Source organism: Lepidochelys olivacea, assembly GCF_965140295.1.
Source record: "Lepidochelys olivacea isolate rLepOli2 genome assembly, chromosome: 6".
Lineage (NCBI taxonomy): Eukaryota > Metazoa > Chordata > Testudines > Cheloniidae > Lepidochelys > Lepidochelys olivacea.
In genome coordinates this window covers 81622311-81641413 of record NC_140416.1, presented here as the reverse complement: position 1 = coordinate 81641413, position 19103 = coordinate 81622311, and the positions used below count along the sequence as shown (strand labels likewise).

The window sequence follows — 19103 nt, the reverse complement described above, 5'->3', positions numbered from 1 at the left end:
TGGCCTCAGTGTTAAGGCATTAGATTCAGAGCCTCAAAGATATTTAGGCACCACTGACCCTTTCATAACCACCACTCAGTTGCTGCCTAACCCCTACTCCTTCCGCTAACTTGCCCCCGGATGACACTTGGAAAGCCACCTATGTTCTGACATTGCCCCACAGCTAATGAGCTTCTAGCCTGTAAGGTGGCAGATTGTTGTGCAAATCCTTTATTTCACATCAGGGGCTTCAACCAGGGTCTCCCACATCCCAGATGACTGCCCTAACCACTGAACTGAAACTTATGAGGGAAGGCCTCCTCTTCCCACCTGTTTTTGTGTAGGCTCTCCAGTTGGAGAGCTCTGAAGATGCCTACCCAATAACTCACCTGTGGGGCCCAAAGTGGAGAAATGCCTGTCTGTCCACCCTCCCTCCAACCCCCAAATCCTGCATCGCTGTGTGGCATAGGCATCTGGACATGTAGAGTGAGGCAGCAAAGCGCACACACTGAGGCAGAAAATAGGTGCTGGGGGAACTTTTACTGTAGAAACATAGGCACCAAGAGCGTTGAGGCACCTACACGGTTCAGTGGCCGCTGAGCGAGGGTTTTGTGAATCCCCATGGGGCCTGATTCTGGAATTTAGGTGTCTACAGTGGCAGTGAGGCAGTTTTTGTGACTGGCCCCAAGTGCATGGCGTCCTAGTGTGCTGTAAATTTAAACCCTCGCTCGCTGCATTCAACAAGACCAGGGAGAAGGTTCCAGCTGCTAGAGCATGGGCTACCTAAGCAGCTGAACTGGCTTCGGTGTGTAACTTCAGGGGAGGGTTTGCAGCTGAGGATCTTGAACAGAACGAGGAACTTATCTCTAGCCCTTCAGCCAGATACCTCATGTCAGCCAGTTAAGGGCCTAAGCCCTTCTTCTTTCCCAGCCCTGCTCCTAGGCATTTCACTCCTGGTTAGCTTAGGCAGCTCCTCACTAAGCCTGCCGGCTTCTGAGGATCCCTGTCTTAAGCACAAAGAAAAGGAGGACTTGTGGCACCTTAGAGACTAACCAATTTATTTGAGCATGAGCTTTTGTGAGCTACAGCTCGCTTCATCGGATGCATACCGTGGAAACTGCAGCAGTCACTTCATCGGATGCATACCGTGGAAACTGCAGCAGACATTATATACACACGTGTATATGATGTCTGCTGCAGTTTCCACGGTATGCATCCGATGAAATGAGCTGTAGCTCACGAAAGCTCATGCTCAAATAAATTGGTTAGTCTCTAAGGTGCCATAAGTACTCCTTTTCTTTTTGAGAATACAGACTAACACGGCTGTTACTCTGAAACCTGTCTTAAGCACCTACCTCTCCCCATGCACTGTATAGGGCAGGGGTCTCAAAGTCCTGGCCCACGGGCCATCTGCGGCCCGAGAACCTCCCCACAGTGGCCTCTGTCTGCTGCAGGTGCCACCCCCTGCAGCTTTCCATTGGCTGGGGGAGAGATACCATCACTAGTCGCCGGGCAGAGTCAGCCATGGAGGCGGCGTCACTTTTTTCCACGATGAATATAAACAAGTCAAAATACCGAACACAACTACCTGATGCACTCCTTTCTGCAATCCTGAAGGTTTCAACTGCTCCGTCACTGAGGCCAAACATCAACAAACTGACAGCACTGAAGCGTTGCCAGGTGTCTGGCAAACACTAAAAACTCTCTGGCAGGCAAAGAATTGTATAAAGTTGTTTGACGGTTTTATTACTTCTAAGAAATTCAAAATAAAAAATACAATATAAACGTTTTCTTTTCTGAACATCATCTTCAGTGACATTATTGGCCCCTGGGAGGATTTGAGGACTGGCAGTGGCCCTAAGGTAAATTGAGTTTGAGACCCAGCGTATAGGGAGTCTGGGTACCTAGCTGTGGGCTGAGGATTCCACTAGGTGGCAGGGCACCTACGGGGCTGGCATTGAAATACTGAGCTGATCAGCCCCTAAGTACCTTTAAGACTCTGGGCCTTAGGCTGTAACACAGCAGCTGGGAGGTGTAGTTCACAGCTGAGGAAGATGTACACACGTGCTAGCTCTGATTGAGTCAGCGCACTAAACATAGCAGTGTGGCTGCCGTCAGCCTTGGCGGCAGCTCTGGCTATCCACCCAAATACAACTCTGTCTGAGATCCTGGTATGTTCATGTCATGATGGGGACACTGCTCTTTTGGGGCACTAGTTTGAGCAGAGCTAGTACATATGTCTACCAGTGCTGGGGATTACATCTCTCAGCTGCTGTGTAGATGTACCCTTAGTGACAACCTCTGACTTATTACACCACAAGAGCTCACTTTTTTCAAACTGCAGTCACTCTGAATTTTTATTTGAACAATTCATTGCTATTCAAATGATGTTTGCCCATTGAAGAAAGCCTTCCTCAGCCGTCCAGCACCACCATAATATTGTGTAAACGCCTTGTTTTCAAGCCAGGGCATCTCAATCAGCCAAAGAGTATTGTTCCTGTGGTACAAAGAATTAGTATTGTCCTTCCTCTGCTGCCAGAGCTCACAGTCATCTGCTCCCTCTACATTGCAAATACAATGGTCAGGGAACCTGGTTCCAACCAGGTTTGTCCCTTAGCCTTTTTACTGAGCTATATTTAGCTATATTTCCAGTACTGCCATGGAGAATGGACCTTAGCACAGTTCCTCAGTCTGGTAATGAAATATCATTGAGGTTCAGCCTCCATTACAAATTGACACCCAACTTGTAGCCAGGTTCCCTGAAATGACTATAGTGAATAGGGCCTTAGAGACCTATCCTGCAAGGTGCCAGCACATCCTAAGAGTGCCTATTGATATTGATCGGAATTAAGAGCATGCATCACCTCCTTGAGATTCTCACCTTACTGTGTAGGATTGGGCCTCAGAATAGCTATGTCCATAGGGGCTTGAACAGCAGAGCAGATTATAAATTGCATCCTATAACAACTTGTTAGTGTCATTCTGGCAACCTTTACAGGAAAGGACAAGCAACGTGAAGGAAAGTAGATTACTGTAGTATTAAAAATAGAGAACTGTATGTGTGCAACTGTGTGTACAATCATTTCTGCAATTGGCACACCCTTGAGGGAACAGAGTCTAAGCTTAATTAGCAGAGGTTCAGAGGGATCCACTGTGCTGGCTGACGGTCTGCCACCATTGCTACTACCTATTCCATGCCTCCAGTGTTAATAATAGAAGAAAAGTTTTTGTGGGAAAAAGCTAGTATGGCCATATCTTTAGGACTAGAGTTTAGTGCACTTAGGTTGTCACTACCAATTCAGACTAATAATTTAGACAAGTGAGGCATGGTAACCAATTGATAATCCCTTGAGCATCCAGTGCCCTGTCTGCTAATATCATTCTACTGGGTTGAATTCATGTTAAATGCGTACGTGCTGCAAAAGACCACTTTTTTTTTTTTAAGTGCTCGATACATACTCCTACTAGTCATCTGTAGTTCTCTCTTGTGGTTCAAAATGATTCATGTTTGTGTTTCTGTTGATTCTTCTCACCATTAAATGTGAAATTAACCAAACCTTGACTTAAATGGCCACATCAGCAGGTTTGAGGATGATCAAAGAAAGAATTGTGATTATGAAAACTTCTGGTTACTTCTGTGGCTCAGCCCGTGACAGCAAACATGTACGGCCTGGTTCAAGCACAGCCTAAAGATTTGCATCTCTCTGCACGCTTCGCTCCTGAGGAACCTGAATTTGCAGTTGCATGTGGTGTTTTTGGATATGAGCTTTGTGTGCAGGAAACTTGGAGTGGAGGATGGGGACACAGCAAAACTTCGGCATAGTAAGATTGCTGTCTGCTTTCACTATGACCAAGAACTTCAGATTAATAGTGACCAGGCAGCCTTAGAAACCCTAGTAAACCTTTATTGAGATACTCTCTTGAACAACAAGCTGCAGTTGAAAGTTATGTTGCTTTTAAATAATAGTAACTTGGTCCTTTTATGTTTTAGCATATTACTCAAAATAAACTATTTCCCCCCTCCAGTGTACTTGCTCTTATACACCAAAGACGTTACATGTATGGAATTGCCCGTAGGCAGGATCATATGGGGGAAGAAATTTGTGACTGGTCCTCTTGTTAGTATCCACTGGAATCTTTGGATTGATGCTCTGAATAATTTAGTATTTAGAGTCAAATCAACTGTTCAGGAAGGTTTTAAAAACAAAGCGAGAGTCTTGGGGAATTTAGTTGATGGATATTTTTCTTTCATTTAGGCAATGGTAGCTTGCTACCCTGGGAACGGAACTGGGTATGTTCGTCACGTAGACAATCCAAATGGCGATGGGCGCTGTATCACCTGTATTTATTACCTGAATAAGGATTGGGACTCAAAGGTATGTGAGCCATGGGTTCCAAAAGCAACCCCATATTTCTAGGCAAGGGAAGGCTGGCTCAGAAACGGTTCGTTGTTGCTATCAGTTGTTTACTTGCATTTCATATTTTCATGAACTCTTGAACAGCTGGTTTTAAAAACTGCACTTTTCAGTTACATCTTGGGTTTTCTTGCTGTTTTTAGCAACCCCTTTGGAAGCTTGAAACTGAAATTGTTTCCTTACCAGTTTTTTTTTTCTTCCATTTCCCCTTCTTCCCCCCCCCCCCGCCCCCTTCCAGTTTGTAGTCGTAGAACAGCTCATGTGCTGGGCTGCTGGCATTTTAGTTTTGTTTAGAGAAAAGAGTAATGAAGCATCTAGAAAGAAACCACATCCACTCAGGACTAAGTGGAATCTGGGAGCAGTTTTAACCAAAAAATGGTAGGTCACTTTTGGGGTCTGTCCCTTTAAGTTGACCTGCAAAGGATCTATGAAAATTAGGTTTGTGCACTTTTCTGCTTCTTATGATTCATGAAGAGGGCATGAAAGACATTTATTAATTTATGCTTGTTTTTTCACATTAGGGATATTAGGAATGTGAAGTCTGATCTTTCCTGACTTTTCTAGAAAATTTCTTGCCAGAAATGTTTATGATCTCTCTCACCTTAATTTAAAGACTTGGGTATTGTGACTGCTTCCTGGTTAAATAAAGGCTGCTTTATGTCTCTGTGGAAACATAAAAGTGCTACAAAGTGGGTGTAAAAGCCCCATGGGAATATCCTTGTTCAGGGATTCCTCCCCGCCCCCCTGGCTAAAGTAGAACTGATGTAAATTCTCTACACGAGCCCTTGTCTAGCATAGGGGGCACAATGAATGCATGTTGAGCACCAAGCCCCAATGTTGCTATGCCTTATCCTGGGAGTCAGTCAGGGCCTTGCATGGTCCTAGAATACTGAGAACACAAAGGTGGTTTAAAGCTATCTTTTGGCCCCAAGCACAAGAACGGATTAACTACAGATTGGGTCCCTTAAGTCCAGAAAGACTACCTGCCTTCCTTCCCATTAGTCAGGCATACAGAACGTTTGGAGACTAGAATTCTCATGGTAGCCCATCTTCCTTCTACTCTAGATCCCTGGTATGTTTTATTTTCCTGACTGCCTTTGGCACTATTAGAATCTGTCAAAGATGAACTTTCCATGATGGTTTGGTATTTTAGGGGTGATCTGTTCAGGCTTATGGGCTTGCAGCTTCAGACTCCATTCTGTGTGGCCTCTAGGAGTTTCCTCAGTGGATTGGAGCCATTTGTCATGTTTTCTGGCTCCAACTGTCTCATTAGACCCCTTAATACATGAAAGATGCAAGTTTTTGCTCAAGTGGTCTGATCCTGCTCCCACTGAATCTTGTGGAAAAACTTTCATTGACTTCAGCTTAAAGTACGATAAGACCTAGCAAAGGAAGCACTTCCTGAGTGTGAGAAGTAGCTTCGTTTCTTTATGACACTACCTCCAGGGTCAGAGCCAAAACTGAGGTTCCTCTGCAGCACTGTCCCACCCTCTCTGTACTCCTGTCCTGTGTAAAACCCCTCTGGAGAAGGAGCTCCTGTGGTCTGCAGTGGGGCTAGCAGCCAGAAGGCAGGGAGCTTGGCTGTATTTTGTGACACTGTCCCCTGCTTAACCTCATGGACATCTGAGTATGCATTTCCCTCTACAGCCACTGTTAAGCCAATGGCAGCAGGGCTGGGTGAGGACTAATGGGGCAACACTGAGGCAGGGGCTGTAAAGGCAGATCATTTCCCCACAGATTTCCTAGATTCATGGGATTGGGAGGCCTTGCCCCCTGTATACTCCCCACGTCTTTAAATCCCTTCCATTCAAGGGGTCGCAGCACACTTCATAAGGGGAATCGGGTAGAGTTTCCCTAACTCTCTGGCCACATCCCATGAGTTTCTTTGCCAAATGGGGTGAGCTGGCTCTCATTTCTGTTTCTGTGCATATTGTATCATTACAGGGCAATTAATTCAGCCCTGAGCAGGGGATTTATCAGACCTTAAATAATAAACAAGATAAGGGCTTGTAAAATCAAAGACTGTTTCTTCAGATTTCTGTTGTTAGAATGCTTTCAAACCTGTTCCCAGGTTATTTCCTGGTCAGATAATACTAAGGTCACCTTCTTCTTAACATGCATTGGTCATGTAAAGCCGCCATCCCTTTAAGTGCCAACACGCTTCCTCCACTAAATCCCAACAAGTGATTTAATATTGGAGAGATGCTGCCACTGAAAAATCCTGTATTATAGAAAAACACAATCCTGTACCTACAGCATGTTCTGAATAATACCCCCACATATTGAAATGGAAAAAAATGTAACCATCTGCTTGACCTGTTGCACTTCCCTTAGTCCTCTAGGAGGACGGTAGCACAGACTTGTACCCTGTGCGCTTCCACTGATGCACGTAAATTGGTGCAAACTTTGTCCCATAAGATTGTCAGAAACCAGAGTGAGAGATGTGACAGAAGCCAGACCAGAAGGAGTGAGAAGAGTGGAGGATGTAGCCACAATTTTATGTATAAAATGCAACTTTAGATGGCTGGGTACACCCGCATATTCATGTCCAGTGCAGCATTCCACTGTCAGACCCAAAAGAGAACTCCTATGTGGGCTCAATACCAGGGTTTTGAAATGCCATTTGACAGTCATGCAGTGAAGTCTGATCTCAAACCAGAAAGAATGAACAAACAATCTTCTTATGAGTCTTAACTAATTTTAGAAATGACTGTGAGCTCAAGTGGTTTCCATGTGTTTGTGACAGAGCCTCTGTGAAGGGGGAAGTCCTGTCTCAAAAAAGCAGTTGGTGTTTCATCTTGGCTGACTTTTTTTTTTTTTTAAACAGACGTTTATTATGCTCGGTCAATCCGAATGGTTTGCTAAAATCAAAGTGACTAACGTGAGGCAACACACAGCTTTCCAGCACTGCCATGTGCTGCTGTTGCGTTGCCCTCAACGTTTACTCCACATTTGTTGTGTGTTAAAGAGGAAACAATTGTCATTTTAAATGTGGGTGTATGTATGTGGGGGAAAATAACCCTTCACTCTACTTTCAGCTGCATGGTGGAATTCTTCGAATATTCCCGGAAGGAAAGTCCTATGTAGCAGATGTTGAGCCCATTTTTGACAGGTTACTTTTTTTCTGGTCAGACCGAAGGAACCCACATGAAGTGCAACCTTCCTATGCAACCAGGTAAATACGATGTTCAGTACTGACATGTGGCCAAAGATTAAAGAGCTTGGCTCTTTTCCAACACACACATAGTGTATAAAAATATATAACCTTTATGTGGGGGGGTGTATCTGTATATATGCACACATGCATATGTACAGTACAAATACTAATGTGAATGGAGTTTATCTGGAACCATTGAAGCCAATGTAAATTTCCCCACAAAAATGAGCAGCAGGATCAAGCCATATACGTGCATAATATATATGGTGAAGTTCCCCACTCCCTCTACCCCATTTGCTGCGGCCCATGTATGCTGCTGTGGTAGCATATTGGAGCTGTAAGCCCTTCAGCTGGTGAGGAGAGAATTCCTCAGTGGCAGGCTCTGCACAAAACAGCCATAGTGAATATGAGTGTGGGGGTCCTTGGAGTAGGCCTGTATCATATAACATTACAGGGATTGGGGGTGCTGCAGCCAACTATAGGCAAGCCAGGCTACCATAAGTTAGAGCAACCCCTAAGCTGGCTAAGTCACCCCAGGGATTGTTTTAACATCTGGAGCACCTAGAATGGGAAGATCTTAAAGTGATTTCTGCCCTCCCTCTGCCAGATCTGTGCTATGCCTCCCAGAGGTACAGCACAAATTCTTCCCTGGATTTTACTTAGTCACACACACAGAGTTTGTCTACAGAGATTCCCTGGTTTGTTTTATCACCCAGAAATCAAATTAGTTCTTTATTCGTCTGCTTCCAATTTTATAATAGACAAACGAGAGTTTTGAGCTCTCTGTATGAGAATAAAAACCCAGTGTCCTTAGGTGTTTTAGTGTCTTCTTGGGAGTCTAAGAAATAAATCCTTTCCTTTTGTTCACAGATATGCCATGACTGTGTGGTATTTTGATGCTGAAGAAAGAGCAGAAGCCAAGAAAAAGTTTAGGAATTTAACTGGTATGATTTTCTTTCATAAATCTATTGAAAATAATAATTCAAGGCATTTCTGTTTCACTATGGCTACCCAGCATGCACCGTGCTGTGATGTCACAGTCACTGCAGAACTACATGGGACCACAGAGCTGGCCTAACTCTTCCATCAACCTAACTCTGTAGTGTAGACAGGTCTAAATCTCTGACTGCCAAAATGAAAAGTCAAGGATAGATCATTCCAACTGTCCTGTTCCATACACTCTCCCTGAACCTCAGATACTGGAGACAGGATACTACTCTAGATGGGCCATTGGTTTGACCCGGTATGGCAGTTCTTATACAGATATATTCCTTTCCCCAACTGAGTCTTCTGATTACTGCTATTACATTAGATGTTCAAAACACTTACTTACTATAACTTAATTGCATTTTCAATTGTTCATTGTAGATGCAGGGAAGACAGAAGCAGCTCTCCATGAAGACTGAAAGTTATCTGCTGGCATAGTGCTTTTATCACAACCGTTTCTGAACTCTTTGCAAATGATGAGATCCAAAGACGACTTGTCCTTTTCCAGTGAAACATTGGACATTCTTCCTACCCACAGGAATGTACTTATTTGTCTGTCTAACACCTGCATATTACATTGATGGTACTCACAGTAGCCTCCCATCATGCCTGCATTTGGCAGAAGGAACCCTTGTTTTCTATTTGCCTTTAACTGAAGAAAGTAACCAGGATTTTAGTAAAAGAAGAATGTCACCAAAGCCTAATGCAGGTGGCTAAGCCAGCTGGCTTTTAGTAATAGTGGTAATAAAGATAACAAGTATTAGAACCAGTGGGAAAAAACCTGAGTCTTATTTGCACTTTATGTAAATTTCTTAGCTCAATGGAAAGGCGATTTACAAATTAAAATCTGTTGCAGATGCCGATGGGCAATGCAAGATATTGGAAATGTGAAATTAAACTAGGTATTTGTAGAGGGTCATCTTCTGTTATGCTTAACGTGGGGCTATTGATGGGCTGCTAATCACTTTTTTGCTGCACAGAGCATTGGCTTTACTCTCCTGTATTTTTACTTTCTAAAAGGATAATCTTCCATGTTGCCATCAAACTGCCTGGATTTTGTTCACGTTTCAACAGTCACGCAGTAGCAATTCAGTTGCTTTGCCCTTTTACAGCCCCCGGACAGAGGGTGGGGAGGCAGTTATGCATCTGTTCACAATTTTGTGAACTATTTTTTTTTCTTTTTGATTTGAGCTGGATCAATGTTCACTTCCCATTTTCAGTTTGTTTTTTAAAGCAGCTGGTTTCTCCGAAAGATTGGTAAGCTGGGGAAGTTGATGGCACACAAAATGCTTTAGCCCTTAGAGCCAAGAATTTTTAATTGAGTCTCCGTATACCAACGTTGTGTACCATAGAAGTGTGAATTTGGAAGGTAAAGATATGTTTGGCAGCCTGACAAATGTACGATGAATAACTATGTCTAATTTAGAGTTTTGATTTCTCTCTCTGCTGCCCATCCTGAGCTCGGACATTTGGTTAATTCGTATGTATGTGCACTTTGAATGAAAAAGTGATGCTGTCCCAATTATTTCAAATTATTTTCCCTCCTGCATTTGAGCCACAAGATATACAAAAAGAGGATTAGGCTCAGATGAGCAGGAACACATTTTCTTCAAGTGTGTGGGGTTTTTTTTTGTTAATTTAAAAGCTAGATGAATAACTTCCAAGGTGTCCCTAAGCAGCTTAAACTTCCAAAACCAGGACTTAGCTGCTCAGTGTAGATCTCACTGATGTTGAGAAAATTGTCATGGTCACATTGAGCACATAAATAAATCGTTCTTGTTTTAACAATTGTACACCTAGTGTGTAAACTTTCCCTCTTCATTCATATAGTTATACCAGGCTTGTCAATGTATGTCAGTACCTACTAACATCTTCCAAGTATATGCTTTCCCCTCTGGCCCATACTCCCATGTGTCAGGGGACCCCAATGGTTTTGAGGGGCCCTGCCAATTATGATTTTTCTTCCCCATTTTAACCAACCCACCCTTGACTCAGCTTGTCACATGCCTGACCAGAAGGGGAGCAATTGGCAGGACAGCCTTCATGGGCAAGCACATGGCTTCCACAGAACTTGACCCAGAGAATGAGTGATGATGTGAGTGCTAGGCACTGCCAAATTAGGACCTTTTGACATTATTCAGGCTTCCTAGCTAGGAGAAAAAGTACAACAGCAACACAAAATGTAAAAGCAGCAGCTTTTCTGGCATGAGAAATGGCAAAAGGAATTGAGTATTTTGAGCCAATTGTATTCTTTAAGAAAAAGAGGGTCATCCTTGTGCCCATTTTTTGAAGTCTGAATTTAAGTGAACTAGTATTGGCCAACCCCTCTTCCTCTCAGACTTCTACTGGGGATCCAGGTGTGATCATGTGGTTTTAACTCCAGTTGGTCTGCGTGTCTGTGTCTTCAGGGCACACATCCTGCTGAATGAGAGAGATGTATTTGAGGAGGGGAGATGACACAACCATCCCTGATCCCTGTAAATCCTACTAGGTTCCCTCCAATAAGGCATGTAATTTGATACATTTCTTCTGTAAAGTAAAATTCTTCCACTACAGATGCATCTAAATAGCACAGAATGGGCTTGAAGGAAACTTAATCAACTTAAAATTCTAATTCCAAAGGAGTCAAAAGTCTTAACTGAAAGCAATAGGTGACTCCTTGAAAGACGAATTTATGTAAATAGTTAAATGTTGAACTCTCTAAAAGACTGGCTGCAGGGGAATATGTTGTAATAGTTTGAGTATCTCTATGCAAAGTTGACATTTTCTACATTTTAAAAAGTTCTTTAAAGGAGTTTTTTTAAATTATTTGAGGGGCCAAACCTAATAAAAACTCATTGCTTCTGATAGATTTCAGAAACACTAAACTTAATCAATGTTGCCTATTAGATAGTAATGTTAGTGCAAATCACATCAACTGCCTACAACAAAGTAGCTTGTACAATTTTTTTTTTTTTAAAAGGGTCTGGATATTAAAGGTACTTTTGTTATCTCTGTTGCCAGCATAAGGCACCAGCAGTGTGCTTGGGGTGTGTGGAGAAATCGGTGCATTTATTGTAAAGAAAATGTTTGCTAAATGTTTTCAGTTTCAGCCTATATTCTCTTGGTCTAGGTAAGAGTGTTGATTGATTGATTTTACCTGGAAGAGACAGACCTTTCATCTCTCAATATGTAAAATTTAAACATCAAGAAAATGAGTATACAGGATTATAAAATATTCCCCCTTTCCCTCACCACAGATCTGAGATCAGTTGAAGGATCTCTGTGGATGTTTCACACATTAATTTTAACAAGTCATTAATGAAGCCTTATTCTTGAAGTCTCTCCCACATTCTTCCCACTTTTTTTTGAGGGGAATGCTTGAAACTGCTACACAAGAACAAAGTTTTCTTTTAGCAGCTGTACCAATAATAAAATGCATGAATTGCTTCTCTAGATATGGACTTAAGGAGTTTCTTTCCAGCTTTGGGTTTCATGGCAAAGTGTTTAAAATATACAGTATATAGCTAAGCAGCGTGTGCCATCTGGCTATGAAAATGGACTTATTTCTCCAGTGTATTTAATTTTCAGTCTTCCCAAAGCCACCAACAGCTTGTTTACACATTTAGGTAAATGTGTGCCTTCATCATTCACGTCTGCAGAACTGCTGTACACCAAATGCAAGCAATGTGAAAGGTGGAGGTTTGTTTTGTTTTTGTTTTTGTTTTGTTTTTCTTCCATAGATTCCAAGGACAGAAGGGACCGTTTTGATCTTCTAGTCTGACCTCCTGTAGAACACAGGCCATAGAACTTCCCCAAAATATTTGCTAGAGCAGAGCTTTTAGAAAAAAATTAAAATAAAATCCAATCTGGATTTAAAAATTGTCAGTGATGGAGAATCCATGGCTTTAAAAAAAAAAAAAAATTAGTTGCCCTTCCCAATGTGACTTCATTTCACGTTAGGTGATGTTGGAAGATCTGCAAGCTCCACTAAGCTATCGTTCCCAACAGGGCCTACTGGTTGTGAAAGAAAGCTGGGAGAGGACAAACAACTTTAAAAACAAAAACAAGGCATTGAGAAATAGAGAGAGGCTATTTGTATTCTTAAGCCTGTACCTGACTTGTTGGCCTCTGGAGCAAAGTGGCCTCTCGTTAATCTTTTTTCCCCCTCTAGTTTACCCTTGCTCCTGTGAGTAAATGACGTCTGCAGAAGTGGAGTTTGAAAAGATCGTGATCTTTTCATTTGTTTTAAAACCCCTTGTTTCTGTAAAGTGTTTTATTCCATTTCTGTTGAATTTAAAATGTTTGAATGTTTTTTTGCAAATAGCTCGAACGCCACTCGCATGTAAAGGAAAATGTATCTATTTGCAGGCAAATTAATTATTTTTACTTCAACTGTGATGCACTACCAGCTGTTTGAGAGTGAGTTATGGGTAACCCTTCTCTTGTCAGGTTGTGTGCTGGTCAACAATCCTGGCACTTTGGAGTCAATAGATACTGATTCATGTGGTGGTATTTTACAATCCAGCACATTTTGTGTTCATGTTATTAAAAAAATGTGGAATGAAACAAATAAAGTGTTGCAGGAGTCAATAAACACTGGGTCATGTTAAATTCTGTGCTGAGCAAGTCTCCTCAGTCTTGTTTCTTATTCAGGAGGTATGAGATGTTACATAGCTGAATCTATAGAGTTGAGAAACGTGATGGCATCGAACATATAATCAATAATCAGCACTTTTTCATAGATGGTGGCAGTAGTCCTTTGGGGTACTGGACATTTCTGGAAAGCTGTCAGTGAAGAAATCCGTTTTGTTTCCAGCAGCTTGGTCTGTTTCCTTGGTCGCTTCCTGCTATTTTGAGGTTAGTCACCTAGCTAACTACACTCTTCTTGAAGTGCCTATTTGTTTTCACACTCCTGTTGGGCCAGATAACATTGTCAGCTGATATGTTTTATTTTTTAACAAAGTTCACATCCTTTCTCTGCTTCTTTTTCCAACTGAGTCGCAGTTTTCTCTTCCACAAGTATGGGAGACTGCTCTACGCTTGCACTAACATTTTGTAAATTGAACAACCAGGACATGTTCGCTATGCAGTGCTGTGAACTCCACTTGACTTTTTTTTTTTCTTTTTTTTTTTCCTTCTTTTTTTGGCAGTATTTTTATTGTGGGAATTTTTTTCCTAAGCAAAACCTGCCTGTGCTGGAGGGCTTGGCGTACTTTTTTAAGGGGGAACGCTACAGAATTCCCCCCTCTCACTTGAAGTATAGCCCAGGTTAATGGTCTGATTCTGTGACATTGAGGATTCCTCACTGTACAGATGGGAGAGGATCCACTGAAGTCAGTGAGGCCATTCCTGTGAATGTATGATCTTTACTGTGAACAAGCGGTGTAGAATTACGGCTCAAGTGAAATTGGCCATTGTCCATCTAAATGCCTAACATTTAGTTGTTTGCAGTGTTGTAGTTATGCTCTTCCCACCATATCAGAGAGACAAGATAGGTGAGGTAATATCTTCTATTGGACCAATTTCTGTTGGTGAAAAAGACAAGCTTTTGAGCTTACACAGAGTTCTCCTTCAGTTTTTTTCTCTGGCCAAAGTTTCCCAAACACATTCATAGTAAATTTATCTTGTGGTTATTTAGTGGTCTCTTCCCCACCCCCACCCGCCCCAAAGGAATAGGGCTAAATATATTGCACTGAGAATTCCCATGACTACTAAAACTGTTACAAATATGAGAGGTTGAAGTCCAAATTAAAAAGCGGAGGGGTTTGTAAAAATGAGCCCCTTTTCCCACAGTTTCATATGGGAACATTCCCATTTAGATAACCCCCTTCACCAATCATGGTTAAAAGCACACAATCTTATCTATCCACTGGAAAGGTGGAATGAGATCTAAAAAAAAACAGCAATAGCAACTAAAACTAGCAGCTGAACTAAAGCTCTTGTTAGTAAGTCTCACATGCTGATAACCCTAGTTAATGCCAAAATGTTGTTCTGTTCCTTAGCTGGACACCCACAGAGGTAAATCTTCCTGGAGCAAGAAAGAGATTATAGATTTTTGGTCCCTGATCCTAGCCTAGGCTTCTTTACACCCTGGAGTCTTTCTCTGGAGGGGAGTCAGAAGAGAGAAGCACTTCGGTAATGTGTAGCATCTGGATGGATCTGAGAGTATAATATATGTGTAGATTATGATTAAGCATGGAGAGAAGTAACCTGTGGAGTAGATTACTCCAAGCTAAGGAGCAGTTGACTATCACTGTAGCTGTATATTGCTGTTCTTGGTTTCCTTAGCTCTGAAACTTCTTTAGTTCCTCACTACTGAGAGTCTCATAGTAAGACATCTAGAAAGAGCAGAATCAGACTTAATCTTTATATTTGAGTGTATTTTGGAATCCCTCAAACATTGGGTTGCCAGGTGTCTGATATTCAACCAGACAGTCCGGTCAAAAAAGGAACCTGGCAATGTGCAGTCACCAGTGGTTGGGGGAGGTGCCCGATTATCAACTCATGCCAGCCACGGGCATAGTTGAGGGGAGAATTGCCTCCCCACCCACAATTTCTGTGAGTGCCAAGTAGGGCTTGCTCTGCTCTGCCTTTTGGGGCTGAGGTGGCAGCTCTGGGATGCTGCCTCCTGGGTCCTAGTGCCTGTCATTATCCTCTTCCATGTGTGCTGGGTCCTGTTTCTGTACAATGCTGAGCCCCCATGGGGGGGCAGGGTAAGGGAGGTGGAGTGGGGGAAGAGGCAGTGGGAAAAGGAATTGGGATAGGAACAGGGGACTAGGGAAGAGGAAAGGGGATGGGGCAGGGAAAGGAAGTTGCCAGGGAGATGGGGCATGGGGAAGAGAAGGGGATAGGGTAAGGGTGGCATCCGTGTCTTGGTGCTGTTTAGGGCTGCCAGGTGTCTGGTTTTTGGGACCTGGCAACCCTAAATAGCACCTAAACCAAAACTCTGATGACCGCAGATTTGCAGGAGGCAGTGGGTCATTAACCTGCGCCAGCCCCTACTCATACCTGCAGGCAGGATCTTGAAAGGATCTGAGGGGGGAGAGGCATGAGCAATGGGGATAGGGCCTTTTGGGGGGGGAAGAGGTGGGGCAGAGGGTGGAGCCTCAGTTACCAGCATTTAGAGTAGGGTTGCCACCTTTCTAACAGAGTCAATGCTCTGAAAATGTATTTAAGCAAAAACTCTGGGACAGTAATTTTTACTGTGTAGTAGCTGCCTAAACAGTGGAGTTAAGGCACAGAAAGGTGATGTGATTTGCTCAGGGTTATATGACAGGTGGAGGCAGAGCTTGGAAATAGAAAACCTTCCCAGCTGTGAAATGAGGACAATGGCAATTTATTTCTGCCCCTCCTCTTCCCTAAGCTCTATGGTAGAAAATTTCTATATAAGAGCTAGGTATTACCTTTTTGCTGCAAAGCTTAATATCTCTTTCTCAAACCTCCTGTGCCCTTATAGGATCTTTTGCCTTCCTGGGTAAATTAAGGCCTAGTTCCAAGCTAAAACTCTAGCTGTCTTGTGAGAACAAATACGTGCTGGCCCTGAGCCTGCCTTTCCAAGAAGAGGAAGAGACTTCATAGTGTTAAATATGTATACTTTTGCCAGTGTGGAGGCTGTTGAGAGTCCTCCAGTTCTCCCAATTTGTCTCTCTCAATCTTTAAGCTGAGGAAGCTGAGCTATTAAAATTTGTGAAAGATGACATTTCTCTCTCACTCCCTCTAATACCTCTAAAAGAGATCTGCTACATCTCTACCATGCTGTAATAGAGACACTGCTGCTTTGAACAGGTGCCAGGCACCAAGAAGATTAAAGGTGTGTGAGGATATGACAGCCTCATAGGGTTTCTTTGTGTTTCACTGTGTACCAGAGAGGGTGATTTCTAATGGGAATTAATTTTGGGAAGCTGCAATCTTCTGTTTCCAGCAAGCAATGCTGATAATATCAAAGAGCTCCTTTTTCTAAAGTGAGTGCAAAAATCCTCTAGGGCTAGATTCTCAAGGGGTTCTTAACTGCCACATTAGATGCCTAAGTCCAAAATTTAGATCCTCACAGCCTCCCCTGCTGCCTAAACCTGGTAGGTGCCTAAATTCCTTACTTGCCTAAGTTTGTGCTGGTAAAGTCCACACCTCAGTCCTGACACATGTGAGCAGCTCCTTGCTTGTGTCCCATATGCAATGACCAACTAGGCATTGCCACCCCTATCCTGCGTGTGGGGCCTGAGCTGGTACACGTGCTCAGAGGGTGGCTAAGAACAGGGCTACCCTACTGGGTCTAACACAGCTGGAAGAAGAGGCACACCCCCCCACCCCCTTCCCTTTACACCAGTGATTAGAGCACTCAGAGGGGGTGGGGGAGAGCAGGGTTCACCTCTCCTCTCTGCCTGATGTGGAGCAAGGACTTGAATCTAAGTCTCTCCTCCCAGCAGCACTCTTTAACCATCAGGCTACTGTGTATTTGAGAGTGCACCACACCCCATCTCCTATAGAAGCTGCTGTAGTTTGTATAAAATCATTGCCATGCTACCAAATTTAATATTTTTTCCACCAGCCACTGGAGCTGTTAAAAAGTTGCAAAGCTTGCTAATGGTTCCCTTCCCCGTGCTCTCTTGATTCTGGAATGAAGAGGAGTGGGCACAATAAAAGACAGGAAGGGCTGGGAACTTCTGGTCTTGCTAGCTCATAACAAGGGACAGTCAATAAAATGAAGAAGTAGCTAATTAAACTGCAGATCTCAGGGTGGTATCCACAAAGGTACTGATGCACCTAGGGACCTACGTGTCAGGCATCACTGCAATCCATGAAACTCCCCCATGGCTATTGCTTAACCTTGTCTGTAGGTGCCTAAACTCACTCAGCACCTAAGTTTGTCCTCTGGGCATGTGCCTTACAGCCTCATTCTATACCCCCACTGTCCTGCCTGCACATGAACACTGCTGCCCCAGGCTAGGTGGCCAGCCACCTATCGCTCACCTAACTCACTCCCCTCCCTGAGGATGTCACAAACCAGAGAAGGTAGGTATGTGACTGCCCAATCCAGTAGGTGGCCTCTGAGCACATACAAGATAAGACTCCTTCCTCCAGGTGAGCTCACCTAAAAGAGCCAGGGGGAAAAAGGGGCCCTCCCTGATAAACTGAGGGTGTGGAGGACCATCCCTTTCCTCAATTCAAGTCCCTCCCACCTCTTCCTGAGAGGGTGGGGGAAAGGGGCTTTGAACATGGATTTGGCACCTCTCAGCTGAGTGCCTGCACCCCCTACGACTGTGGAATAGTGTGATTTAGGTTTCCCTCAATCTCTCCTCTCGAAGTTCCACTTTTATTAAACTATTGACTCATTCAGTATCAAGTGGGCTAAAGGCAGCATTGGAATGACTCTAGTTCAATGGTTAGAGCAGTTATCTGAGAACTAGTAGATCCCTGGTCTAATCTCTTCTCCGCAGTAGGCTTTGAACAGGGGGTTCCCATAGCCTACATGAGTAAGTTAGGCTAATGATCAGAGAGGAGAACCCTCCCACAACTGTTTTATTTCTGGCCCTGCCCATCATTTAAGCAGCTGAACGCCTGGATCTTGGTTCACTAGCGTCTTCCAGCAGCCTGAACTTAGAAGCTCATCAAGAGGGGAGTGGGGCTTAGCAAACACTCCTCTTGCCAATGTTCCCATGGGCTAGCTTCAGCTGGGGACCATCTAGTGTGGCCATTTAGTGGCTTTGTGGCTCCCAGGCTAAGGTGCCTATGTTTCCTGATGCACCTAACTTGGCTTTGTGGATCATAGTGTTTTTTTCTCTGTGCCACAACACTCAGCATTGTAAGTTCTGTCCTGGCTCGTACCTCACTGCCACAGGACATCGCTGAGGCAAAAAATCTTAGCGAGATTCCAAAAAGGGATTGGGTTACTTCCTCTGAAGCACATGGAGCTGACCTTCATATCAGTGAAAGGATACGGAACACAATGGCCCTCATGGCCAATTCATTATGGACCGTCTTAAGACCCTTTTAGAATGGAGATGTTTGTGGAACCTTAAAGACAAGTGTTACTATAACTGTAAGGTACATTCTAATTGTTCACTGCATGTACGGTATACAACGTGAGAAGTAAAATATTCACTTTTAAGAGGTACTGGTAGTTTCTATTATGTTTTAAAAAAAAACATAGGTGAAGAAAAAGGCTTAAAGGACTTGAGTTTATCTGTATGTAGAGAGTTGTCAAAGCTTACTGCAAACACTTCTGTTTCAAAGCGTGTATTTCTTTATCTGTGAGAAGCTAAACACTGAATAATTCTTTAATTGGTTCTCCCCAAGATGGCATCTCTGTAGCCCAGGCTTGCAACAGGATAATTATAACTTCAGTTTAAAAAGAAATGTCAATACAAAATGGTTATTCTGATTTCTCTTTTTCCCCTTTAACTGCAGATGATGGTCAGTAAGGTGGGAGAATCTTTCCTCAACTCTGTGAGAAATGGTTGTTTAACACAAATTAAATTTAAAAGGCACCCAGCCCAAGTTGTAGATGTGCTATAGTGAGCAGCTGGTTTAGCGCCAGAAACTCAGGCCACATTCTAGTTCTGCTAGACAGAACGGTGTCAGTGTAG

The 19103-nt window shown here is 43.2% G+C and overlaps 1 protein-coding gene across 4 annotated transcripts in view; it reads left to right on the top strand.

Moving 5' to 3' along the window:
• The window catches only part of EGLN3 (egl-9 family hypoxia inducible factor 3), a 39000-nt gene extending 28669 nt beyond the window's left edge, over window positions 1-10331 (top strand). For 2 of the 4 annotated variants that reach the window (XM_084631470.1, XM_084631472.1), the window contains exons 2-5: window positions 4236-4355; window positions 7433-7569; window positions 8422-8495; window positions 8920-10331. In XM_084631470.1, coding sequence (XP_084487596.1) covers window positions 4236-4355; window positions 7433-7569; window positions 8422-8495; window positions 8920-8957 — 369 coding nt within the window. In that variant the 3' untranslated portion in view covers window positions 8958-10331. The remainder of the gene's footprint in view (window positions 1-4235; window positions 4356-7432; window positions 7570-8421; window positions 8496-8919) is intronic. The other 2 variants (XM_084631471.1, XM_084631473.1) reach the window with 1 other exon arrangement.
• Window positions 10332-19103: the final 8772 nt, after the last annotated feature.